Source organism: Sturnus vulgaris, chromosome 3, assembly GCF_052056855.1.
Source record: "Sturnus vulgaris isolate bStuVul1 chromosome 3, bStuVul1.hap1, whole genome shotgun sequence".
Lineage (NCBI taxonomy): Eukaryota > Metazoa > Chordata > Aves > Passeriformes > Sturnidae > Sturnus > Sturnus vulgaris.
The window spans coordinates 81,463,988-81,476,924 of record NC_142245.1 but is presented as its reverse complement, the minus strand read 5'-3'; the positions used below and the strand labels follow the sequence as shown (position 1 = coordinate 81,476,924).

Sequence of the window (12,937 nt, the reverse complement as noted above, 5' to 3'; positions counted from 1 at the left end):
AAGTTAGGATATCATGAAACAAAGTAATTAAATAACCAAACCAATGCATCTAGAAAACCTTAGAACTGCAAATCAGCAACCCAGGAAGATGTAAAAGAGAAAACAGCTGTGACATAGAAGGATTAGAAGTAATTATAGATGGGAACAAAAATGGCTAAGAACAAGAATAGGATTAGGATTGAACAAACCTATTCAGAGAGAAGTGGGGTTCATTTTCTCATCTACCAGTGAAGTATGGTGCTGCCATGTTAAGCAAAAAACATCCAAGACACATCACACCAGACAAGGTTACTGTCTTTGAAAGCTTCTACCCTTGCCCCACCAAGGAAGGAAAAAAAAAATCAAGTAGGCCCCAAATAATTGTGTCATGACATTCAAAACCTAACTGAGGTCTATACCATATCAGGGGAGGAAAAAAAGTCACTCTGACATCAGCTGGTCTATCAGAGCTGCTTGAATCCACAAAATCTGGCAAATTACTTTTTTACTCAGGTTTTGGTTAATTTTTGTAGATGCCTTCACTATTCTTAATCCACAGCATCACAGGGATAGAAGTTGCAGTGGTGGTGTAAACTTCCATGAGTTTAAACTTCCATGGACTCTCACTCATCATGGTCCTTGCAGCCAGGAACCTCAGTTGAGAGAAGAAAAGCTACAACCCACTGGTGCTGTCACACAGCATATGCAAGAGAAAAGCATACAAAAAAAGATACCAGATTTTTCCCAGCAGAGGACTATCTCTTATTATATCCTCTTTCTGAGGATACAGCAGTCATGCCTGCATTAAGTTACAAATTGACACCTCTGAGCAGCAGAGCACTGGACTTTATTGACTAATAATTAAGTAAGAAAAAGCAAACGTTAACCTTATTAAAAATGAAGGAACTCAGTTTCCTGTAAATGTGTCATTTAAGCAAAGTCTTCAACCACAGGAAAAGTCTGAACCCCAATGTCAGGTGCTGCAAGTGAAGGGTGTTCCTAGCACAGATGGTAGTTAAGTCTATAATTACTATAAACTACTTAACATTTCATAATGATAAAAGCCATCTAAGCTAGGTCTGTTATGGTACCATCAGTGCTGCTCAGAACTTCAAAATTAGTTCATAGCACTCTTTCACTTTATGACTGACAGGTGAGTAGCACACTAGCAATTGTTTTCTTGCATCCTACTTCTGCCAAAAGTTAGCTCCTTCTGCTTTAAAAGCATTAGACTATCAAAATTAAAACCTTTTCTAATCAAAATAAGTACAATCAAAATGGAACTGCTTTCTCTTCTAGCCATTCTTATCCAAAGGAGATACTTACTATTGTTTTTACTATACATCCACATTTGACTTCTAAAACTGAACACGAGTGGAGTTTGATGCCTTTATTTAAAAACACTTTTTTCTTTGTGAAGAAGCAGAAGTTAGCCTTGGCTGTTTCTCTTAAAATTATTCAACTGCTTCAAAGTCACTTCTGTAACCCAGGAGAATAAATATAATGAAAAAAAAATTCATCATCCTGGGCAGTTTACTTAACATTCATTTTTCACTTTTAGGTTTTACCCAGAAGAACTGAGCATTTGTTTAGAAGTGTCTTCAGACTCTGATTTCATATTTATCACCTTGCTTAGTTTATGTCAGCGCAGTTCAATTACACACCTGAAACCCCACTAAAACACTTTCAAGCAAAACAATCATTTGAAATACCCAGGCACAGAACATTACTTAAAACCTCCATCAGCAATATTGCTGTGTTTATCAGCCAAAAAGTTTACTTAGGTGAATTTTCCCATTTTTTTCAATCACAGCAGGATTTCTAACACAGAAAGAAGGCAAAGCAACAAAATGAGATGAAATTTGAAAACTGGCAATATTTATTCAAGCTAAAACTAGTTTAGTGGTTTTCTTTGGAGCACAGACTATGTTCTTTGTCAAAAATCTGTTTTGTCTCACTTTCTATTAAGTGGTTCTTTGACATTACCTCTGCTCTGTGAGCCAAAACTACTGCCAACAAGCCTCAACTAAGAAAATGCTCTGTTGACCTCTTCAACTGTTTATATTCATATTAGCTCCTTGTTCTTAACCATCTGACCTCCTGCTCCCAAACACAGAGAAAAAAAAATTTGGTTTAGCACCTTATTCTGTCCTGCATACCTAGAGCTGTATGAAACAGCCGCTTCCTTGTCTTGGGCTCTACAGTTTTCTCCATAACATGGTTTTATACCAAGAGGTGCACTTACAAAGTATCAGAATTATGGAGTTTTTAATAGAAGCAAAACCCAGAGAAGCAGAACAATAGCTACCAGACATGATGAAAGCAGCTCTGCCAGTAGAGCTCCAAGGAGAAGGCATCTGGGACAAAAGCACAGCAGTGCTCTTATGTCCAGAAACCAATTCTTAGGAGCAGCCTGCCCAGTTGGAGGTGTCTGTTAATGCAATAGAGCAGCACAGCTGCAAGAGGCTGAGCAATTCAGGTAGAATGCTGGTTAAAAATGCACAGTGGATTCTATCCACCATGATCTCCTCATTGATTCTGGATTTTTTGCCAACAAATCACTTAAGTGTCTTTAGGCTATGGGCCTGCAGCATTTGAAGGTGGTGCTGCAATTAAGCAAGGATGTGCAGCTGAATTTGACATCAGGATCATACCCAGTACTCCTCACATATATTATTTCAAAAATGGCCACCATGCATTTTAGTTAAGAGCTACAGATGAGCAGCTGGTTCCCATTTTGAAATCTGATTTGGAAAATATACAAAACCAGCTGCACTCAGTTCTCTTATCCTGAAAATATCGTACTTTTAAAATATTTTCCATATATAATTTACAGCTTCTATACTTTTCTGGCAAAGAAAAGAAAACAAGTCCTTAGACTGTATAGTCTGGCTTACACTGAAAAATCATTTATTTTATACAAATTTAGGATAATTAACAAATTTAACAAAGCATTTCTTTGTATCTGTTATGGCATTCTTAAATCAGCTGGTATAAATGTGAAGGATTAATTATTTAACTAACTGTTTTCCCAGTATAAATTCAGTAGAATCACTGTTGTCCCACAGTTGATGAAATGTAGTATTCCAGAAGTCAAACATGTGCTCACATTATAATTAATTTTTCAGAAGAAAAGACTGTAATCAAAGATTTTAATAAAAACTTGATACTGTAAAAAGATCTCTTAATGTCTGGATCATGACATCCTGCTAGAGAAATGGACTCCCTAGGTTTTCAGATGATTCCAGGGCTGCCAAATGCAAAACCACTAACAAGACAGGTTTTCTATTCTGCAACTACTGAAAATGAATTAATTAATTAATTAATTTTAATGGTGCAGAACCAAAGTATATGCAAGAAAGTGGACTTAAATATTACTGCTATATTTGGAGATTCTCACAGTTGGTTAAAACACATGAGATATGAGATTACTGTGAGAACTGTAGCATTCCAGAGAATTGCACAAGTGTTTTCTGTTCTTATATATGGGGCCATAAACATAGATGACATCTAGGCAAAAAATAAGCTGATTAAACAGTTTCAAAGCATATACACTACCTGAAATTAACACGAGTGAAATTCTTTGGGGCAGCTTATGGCTTGTTAAAAGAACACTTTTTCCTGCATTTTTTCTCTTCAGATTTGAAGACTCTTTTGTTACTAGTAGCTATCATGACAACATTTCAGTTTATCTAACAGACTTACTCCTATTCATATGTTCTGTTGAAGGAAAAATAACTTCTGTACATGTTTTCTAGATCAGAGCTCTATCCTAAGAAAGAGCAAAGATCCCATATATCTATTCCACCGAGGTCTTTTAAAATAGGGAGAGAGAAAAAAAAAGAATAAAGGAATTTACTTATAGGAGTAAAAATTAATCACAAAGCAATTATAATCAAATTAAACGCATACATCCTTTAACTAAGTATTTCAGAAATAATATCTTCTATGGTTCTGTGGTTCTAGAAAGGAGATTTTATTTTTTCTAGCAGTATTTAACTCCATTTTAATTAAATTCTGCATAGTTCATTTTGAACAATCCCTGCCAGCAATCTCTTTCCAGTAGTCATTTAGGCTTTCTACAGACCAGCAAGTATATGAACAATTAACTTTGGTGATAAAATCCACCAAATTCTGTGAAATGTAGTTCACTAATTATTCTCTCACTGTTTCAAAAATATGTTTGAAATGGACAGCTTCCTGGTTTTGTACAAAGTTAGATCCCATTTTTTAAAGGAGCAATATCAGTGACATGCTGCCAGAGATAAAACAGCGAAGATTTTTCTTCTGCAGGAGCCAATGCAGGGAGAGCATTAGAAATTCTTCCCACCACATAATTAGGAAGACCTAAAAAAATAAGTGATTAAGAAAAAAGGGTCTTCGAATCCCTCATATCCCAGTCTAGGTTTCAAAATGTGTTCCTTTTTTCCTCTCATATACACCCCCAGTTATATAAAGATGATCCACCAGATCAGTATTATCTGTTTCTGGGGATTCAATCAGAATCCTTTGGAACTCCAAAAATCTATTTATTAAAATGAATTCACTTACAGAATTGCAAAGAACTTTTATGATTTGGCAATTAAAAAACACATTAGCTACAGTGATAACATAATTTATTCAGAAGTTGTTAACACTGGCAGCACTGTTGAGTGTCTGTGAAGTGTCAGCTAACTGCATTTACATATGGTAGCAGGCTTGAAGTGTCATATTGCATTTTTCAGCCACGGGTAATATTTTTTACACTGGTTTACCAGCGATTGCTAATGCAAAAATAAGATGTGCATCTGGAATTTCCAAAATGCGGACACCAAATACTGTCTCCTTGCCTCTAGATTAAAAAAAAACAATGAATGAGTGAAATGAATCAATTGTATGATCTTGCAATTAAGAGCATCAGTCTTTAGCTCCCTTCAATTAAGCAAGCTCTCAGTTTGCTTTATTGGCATGAAATTGGTATAGAGAGACTGCAGGGATAGAAGGAGAGAGGCAGTTCCCAGCACTCAACTGATAATGCACACAATTCCAGAATTCAGTTCTGGAATGCTTTTGAACCCCAGTCCCAAAACCCTGGCAAAGAGTTCATACAACAAGGCTTGCACAACTTACAGATTAACATGGCCATAACCTCAGTATACAGTTAAATATTTGCATTTTACAAGTCAGCATTTTAATCCACAGTTAAGCACCAAAAGAGAAGTATCCTGATTTTCAGAAGTGCTGTTTGTCCACACTTCAGTACACTACATGGCTAGGCAAGGACATATGGATTACTACTAGGATTGTAGGATGGCCAAGGAAGCCACTGAAGTCTCCACTGCAATTTTCCTAGGAAGACTGAAAAAAAAGTTGTTGAGTCTAGCAAATGTCCTGTCTTGCAACAACATTGAGAAGCATGGTTAATTAAATTCTGAGAATACACTCATTTGTCTAATCTGGGACTATAGCTCTTTGGCTAATGTCACTGTCAAGTTTTAATACAGTGATGACAACACTTAAAAAAAAAATATACTTGGGTATGAAAAGATCTAAACTTCAGTTCTAGGATATCCACTGAAGACCCATGGCAATGTATCTATTCTCTCATGCTAGATTTTATTTTAAAAGGATACAACTACAATCAAAAACAGTATAAAAATGCAGTTATACAGCAATTTGCAAGTACCTGACATACAAAACAGTAAGCCTTGATGGTTTATTGCTAAATGAGCCAGTGGCAAAACAAGTCAGTAACAACCAAAAGATGAATAGGTTATGTCAGTGGTATTTATTAATGGCTTACTATTTTAAGCAACCAAGCAGCAGAGGCGCCCATGGGCATGGGCTGATCCACTGCCATGGATCAGGAATCTCAGCAGCAGCAGTTTGGGTGGGATAATCTGAATGAAGCACAGCAGTGCAGCTCTCTGGCAGAGGTAAAGGACCAAAGAGAGAAGAAGCACTGAGGTACTCAAATCCAATTAGCCAGACCATCAGTGACTGAAAGTTTTCCTGAGGGCTGAAATATAGGTAGAAATACTTCTTGACTTCTAGTGGGAAAGAGACAGAGCTGGGATAAAAGGGACAGATAAGTTACTGCATTCTGATGTGAACTGAAGCCAAACTTTTGATATTTTACTTTACTAGACTTTCCAATGGGGAAAAAAAAAAGAAGAAAAGAAAAAAAAAAAAAAAACTGCTGCTTCTGACAGCCTGGAAAACTACTGTACTTCCGTAACAACAATATAAACCTTGTTAAAATATTACACTCACACAAATTATTCAAATAAATCAACATTCACTCCATTTACAATACAGTGCACCAGCTAACTTCTGTTGGGATTGCTGCCCACCATTTGCTGGAGCTATAAAAGATGAAGGAAAGTGACTGAGATTATCCAGATCTTTTCCATTTGAAAACTCCCTTTCTAAAATAGTCTGGAGAAGAAAAGAGTAGGAACAGCATGTTCTTCACTTCTTGAGTTTTGAATGGCTGCAGAAAGTCTGAGACATAATTGAGCATTATTAGAACATAAATATATCCAATTTGAGCTCCAGATTCACTTTTGGTACAAGAGGCATATTAATAATATTAAAATATTCCTCCACTTTCTCTATCTCATCTCAAAACTCAAAACAATAGCCTTCCCTCTCAGTACCATGTTTGAGGATTTTTTTACTTTTTGTTTTCTTTAAAGGATGAATGAGGTTTTATTACTTCAAGGTTCCTCTGCTGATCTTTGCTAATTTCTCTAAGGTCTTGCATCACAAACAATAATAGGTCTCTCTCTGCAAATAAACTTGATGTGATTAGGTTCTGTCTATCCTGCTTCACTGACAGACTCGCTTCTCCTTATACTACTTACTGTGTCCAGAAAGTCTGTAGAGCATATATTTGTAACATTTCCAGCAGTTAGATATGATTAAACCACCAAATGAACCAATAGCAAAGGGAAGAAGAAGGATACAAGTCACTAAATAATAAAACCAAACCAACCAACCAACAAAAACTGCTTGCCTATACGCTTCTTTCTGTGATGTACGTATTCATACTAGGAGTGACTTGATTAACCTACTCCCCATTATGTAACAGAACACACAGAATGAGATGTCTTCTACCAAGTCTTCTTTCCTCCACATCAGAGTTCCCTGGATCTGGCAACTGAAGGAGTGCCAAACGTGCACACAAGTATCCCATCTCAAGAAACACAGCACAGTTAGTTTACTTCTCTTTTTCCCCTGTGCAGGTATGTGAGGACAATTCGAAGCAGGATACCCCACTAAGCACCACAGCCTAGGGAAAGGTTCAGGGTTCCTCAACAACTTTCCTAGAGACAGCATCATCTGTTGACAATTTAAATGTTGCAAGTGGAATCAGTTACAAGTCATCATGGTTAATCACAAAATTTGAAGATTCTTCTCAGGCAAACCATCACAGTTGCTTGAATTATTATAACAAAATAAACCCTGATTATGGAAACTGTTTGAGTTTTCCTCTTCCACAGCACTATCCATTATCCCAAGAAACAGTCCCTTGTTTAAAACCACAGTGTGGGGTTTTTTTAGTCCAAGAGCCTTTTTTAATAGTCAAACAAGCTAAGGAGCCTTCTGAATGGTCTTGTCTCCTGAGTACTAAAAATTCCACCTGGGAATCTAGGTGGGCAAGGAAGCCTGGAAGTTTCAGGAAGAAAGCAAACCCATCAACGACTGGAAATGAATCTCAGATGTAAGCACAGGAAGGAGCTGAGGGTAGGTGCAAAGAGCAATTGTAGTTGTAGTCAAAGCAGCCTACAGGCTACTGCCAAAGGACCCACCTTTCTCATCTCCTGCTGTCTGCAATGATCCTCGTTAGGAAGTTAGTATCACTGCATGGTGCAAGAAACAGGTAGTCATAGACTTGAAAAATTGTTTCAAAGGGCCTAAGTCCCAATGAGGGAAAAAAATCTCTATACAGAAAGATCTTCATTAAGTCTGCCATAGGAGGGAGTTGTTGCAGCAGCATTTTTTCCTGCACGCTTTCTGACAGCAGTTTTAGCTTGATCAATATGGGAACATATAGGCACGATATAAGTCTTGGTCTTGAACCACTACAGTGCAAAAGAGGACAGAGGCACCAATGCTCTCACAACCTGTGCTTGGACATACTGTCAGAATGACTGTGTGGTCCAACCACTCCCTTCATGATGCATAGCTATATGCACCTTTTAAATTGGCTTCTTGCCAGTACATTCTCTTGCCAAAAGTAAGGGCTGTATGAATTAATTAATTTAGTCACAAATTGAACTATATTCTAATGTAATCTACTAAATGAAAGTAGCTATTAAAATATTTTTCTATTTTGATTTTGTGGATATATTGCTTTTACAGTTGTTCTCAAAGTTAGCTAAACCATATTTACCGTAAAACACTTCTTTAAAGTAGTGCACGAAGTGAAATGAAATACTGCTACCATCTGTGAATAATGTAATCAGGCAAATGAGGAATAATGACTACATTATGGTAATTTAGGATGGAACACAGTGAATTACAATTGTCAGCAGCTTGGTTTATAGCTCACAAACTTGAGAAAAGCACAGCATATAAAGAGTGGGGAAGGATTTAATCAAAATATCATTACGGAAGAGAACGTAAATGACACATGGCATTACTTTCCAAGGTCCACCACTCTTATTTGTATTTTGAAGTGTAACTGAAAACTTACCATCACACACATAGGGAAAGATAATTTCAGTGATACAGGGCTGCTCACACACATCACAAATCCACAGAGTTTAGCTCATAACTAATAATAAGAGTAATAATTCCATCCAACTCTTTGGGATTGTGGTAGGTAGGCAAGCAAATAATCTATGGAAATTCCACCAGATTCTTTCCATTTTCTAAGTTTCCTATCCATTCATAGGCCAGAGGTGCAAGTCAGTATTTTCCCTGCTCAGTATAATGACTTATATTGGGGATGATCTGCAGCAGAAAGCAAGCTGGAAGGATCCGGTTCTTCCCTACTCTGACATTCTTTAGAGGGGCTCAGCACGGAGTTATCTTTACCAGATTTGTGAAAATGAAATATGCTTTGAAATAGGGAAAAAAAATTCCATACTCTTTAAATCTACTTCTTGCATTAGGCAAGGAAATTCAAGTCCCTGTTACTAAAACGATGGTTTTTTAACTCTCCTTTAATTTCTTGTTCCATCTCCATTCTATTTATTTTCCCCTCAAGCATTTCCATAATCCTTTCACTGTTGTATATGAATACCTCTTGACCACTGATATATTTCTCTTTGCATCATCACAGTCAAGCAGAGAAGAAACAGGAACTGGAATAAAAACACAGAGTTATTTTCTCTGGTTACACAGGAAGCTTTGGTGGATCAATCCCAGCTACCCAAGTGTTGTTTAGCAATCCCTCCTCTCAAAGTTTCCTCTGTAAACATAGATATTTAAGAACAACTTGTCATTTGGAAAAATTTACTTGTCTGTATAAAATGTTTTATGACCATTTCTCCACAGGGCAGAAACTTCACAAACGTTTCTGAATTCCAGTTGGTATTATGTTGTTCACTGATGAAGACAACTGTCCATATTTTTTCTCCTGTCATAAAATATTTCTTCCACTTCCTGTTCCTGTAAATTACTGCACTGACACAAAGGCAAAAACCACCTGGTAATGCCCAGCGAAATTACAGTATCTGCCCTCAGAGAGGGTAGCTGCTGGCACTGGTAATAAATAAATAAGCAAACAGATAAATGTATACATGTCTAAATAAATAAAAGCTGTTCACTTTTTTGTCACCAGAAAACCAGATATTTTCCATATGTTTCTGCCTTCACTCATCTAGGAAAAATCCTAATGTACTAGCTCCATTCTGCCATGATAGCACACTGGACACTGGACCAAAATCTTTTAGTAAGGATTAGTTTAAGTTTTGGGTTTGTTGGTTTGGGGTTTTTTTTTTCTTTTAATTCTGACTCTTTCATAAATAATGTTGTTTCATAAGAGGAACTTTTTTGGGGTGAATATCAGCAGAGGCTGAGAAGAGGAAAATATTGCATTTTCTTTATTATCATGCCATTCACTGTATAAAGACAACATTTCAACATGAAACACTATAAATTATGCTGTATCAGCTTATAAAAATCTAGATTTTCAAAATTTAACAATCAATCAAGATGACATCTAAGAAAATTCCTTGGAAGCCAATAAAAAGCCTGCATAGAGTGCACCACCCTGTACTGCTGCCCACTCCTTGCTCCCAGGCAATGATGCTAAAACCTGGCTCTCACTTCTGTTAGCATTTGGCCTCTCTGGAGAATTATGAAGGTGAAAAAGATATAAAATAGGTATTTCACATAACTTTCCGACTTGAAAATATCTGTCATCACCCTGTCTTTAATTTAGACTTATAAAAAATACATGACAGCCTTGTGCTTTACAGTGTTCATGATTATGTATGTCTTGGAGATGTACCACGACAACAGATTTCACCAGAATTTATCCTATTCCCAGAACTGATTAGGCAGTGCTAAATAAGAAAGCTTCTTTTGGAGCACCATGGCAATAACTAACAATAAATATGAGTAACATAAAATGTAACAGACCAAACAGGCGACTAAGATTAGCAAAGCAAATACTTGCTCAGTGAAACAGCCAGCAGAAGGCCAAGAAAAGTGAAAAGAGGAAAAACATAATAGAAACTCTCCTAAGGAAAAAATAACTATCATGTTACCAAAGTATATAATTACCTAGATCACCACAGTGGTTGTAAAGGGAATCATGACCTGCATATTTAACAGTCAGACCTGCTATTCCAGAATCAGCTGTAAGTGCTAAGTCCGCCAGGAGTACATTAAACAAAGATTTGAATTTAGAGAAATGTAAAATTATTGAGCAATTGGACTTGATTTTGATTTAACTACATCACTTTTCCCTTCACCTTAGTAAACTGGTATCATAATAAATGTAGGTGTCACTCTACAGGCAAAACAATTCACAAGTAAACCACGCAAAGTTGGAATTACAATTTTTAAAGTGCTCCACTCCAAACATGAACTTTAATCACTGCTGACCCTGACAGATTGAGCTGAGGACAAAGTGATCTTTCAGAAGGTCAAGCAAACACAAATTGCTCAAAATTGCTCAGAATTACAGAGCTTTAAAATAAAAAGTAAAATTGCTCAAAATTACTGAGCTTTAAGTAAAAAGTGCCTTTCAAACATTACTGAGATAATCTCCTCCTTGACTCTGATTATTTTCTTTAGCATGAAGAACAGTGGTTCATTTTAAATGAAGGGCGAGTTAGAGAATGCATTATTTTAGAGATTCTCAAAACACAGACCGCAGAAAAATTTCTGATATTCTGAACATTCTTCTAGGGAAGTGATTCTATGAGGAATTTTCATCAATGTTATCTGCAAGGGAATATTCAGCAGTGTAGAAAACATACAACAGGATAGAGTCAAACCAGTAACTTCCATAGGAAGATTATGAACAAGGGAGTGGCAGTGGGGATGATGGGGAAGAGTATAGTAGTACATGAAGGAATATATGTTTCAGGCACAGAAATTAATACCACCTGCTTGGCCAAGTTTCTTTTGCACAGCAACCAAGGCAGAAAAAACAGAAGTTGTGTATGTCCAGGTAAGGTCTCAAATGCAGATGGGGCACAAGGCAAGACTGAGGAGCTGGAAAATATTTCCAGGTTCCACAGCTCAGCCTCACCTTTGGGAGGCAGATGTAGAAAACATATTCCTCTGAGGATCCTGGCAGTTGAGCTATTTTAGATATACACATTGAATGCAGAGCTAGAACTCTAAAGATTTTAACAAACAAGGAAAATATGAGCAAACGTGTTATTTGATATGCGAGGAGAACTATTTAATACATCACAGTCTAATAATAAATTTAACTACTTTCTGTATAGGAAAAGAGAAGCAGTGAAAGAGCTGACTTGGTGTAGATCCATACCATGACATTTAAAATTTAAAAAGCTTAGTCCTGTCAAGCTCTTAGTCCCTTGGGTTTGGTGGGGGCAGAAGCAGGAGTTGCCAAGTATGATGGCTTCTTTAAGGCTGATGACATGTGATGTATGAAATCATAGAGACAGAGAAGATCATGTAGGCACAACACTAGGCACATAAAATTATTAGGCAAACATTTAATAATCTAAATCTTGAAAAAGAAGTTTGAAAAACTACTTATATTCAGATGAATTTTACTGCTCATATAAGTAATAAAACTTCAATATTTAAGGTAAATAGTTAAGGCAGTTATAAACTCATAAAATACTATGCTCAAAATAAAACTGATCTGGAACCTTAAAACTCTGTTGTTTTTTCATAAGCTACTGACCTTTATTTCTCTCAAGATGAAGTTCACAGTGAAATTCATCAATAAGTAGCACAGATATATCACTTACCTTGCAGTCACAGCTTCCATGAATTCATCAAGAAGATCATCATAGGCTTGACCTCTAATTCTCTTGTGTCTCAGCCCAATATACAAAGGATCTTTCAGCAATTCCTGTTGAAAAAAAAAATGTTTGAACTATTGAACATGAGCAAGTTACAATACTACACTCTTAGCTAATAAGAAGGGGACAAAAATACAGTGTTTGAGGATTAAGCCAAGCATATGAAGTACATATCAATTTATCCACCTCTATATTAAGACCAAAGAAACATAAAGAGATTAAAGAAACACCCTTTTGTATCAAGGAAAAAGGATATCCTAGTCTCAAAGCAAGTGTAGAGTTTCCAAGTGAAAAAGTAAAGTTTACTCTGGGATGTCAGGTTTCAAAACTATCTTTTGAAGGTTTAGTTAGTAATTTTCTATTTTTCTTTCGTATTCTGAAAGTGCTCTGACATTTTTAAAAAGCCATTTTCATTATTTTATCATCATGTTTAACAATTCTCTCCCAGAGCCCATCATTTCAGCTGTGTTGATGAGTTGATACTCAGAAAATGTGCTGTTTCCTAAAATTTA

The 12,937-nt window shown here is 36.4% G+C and overlaps 1 protein-coding gene across 2 annotated transcripts in view; it reads right to left on the bottom strand.

Annotated features, from left to right (window-relative positions):
- ME1 (malic enzyme 1) overlaps positions 1 to 12,937 on the bottom strand; it is a 150,680-nt gene that overhangs the window by 53,525 nt on the left and 84,218 nt on the right. For both annotated transcript variants that reach the window (XM_014877783.2, XM_088162101.1), the window contains exon 6: positions 12,372 to 12,475. In XM_014877783.2, coding sequence (XP_014733269.1) covers positions 12,372 to 12,475 — 104 coding nt within the window. The remainder of the gene's footprint in view (positions 1 to 12,371; positions 12,476 to 12,937) is intronic.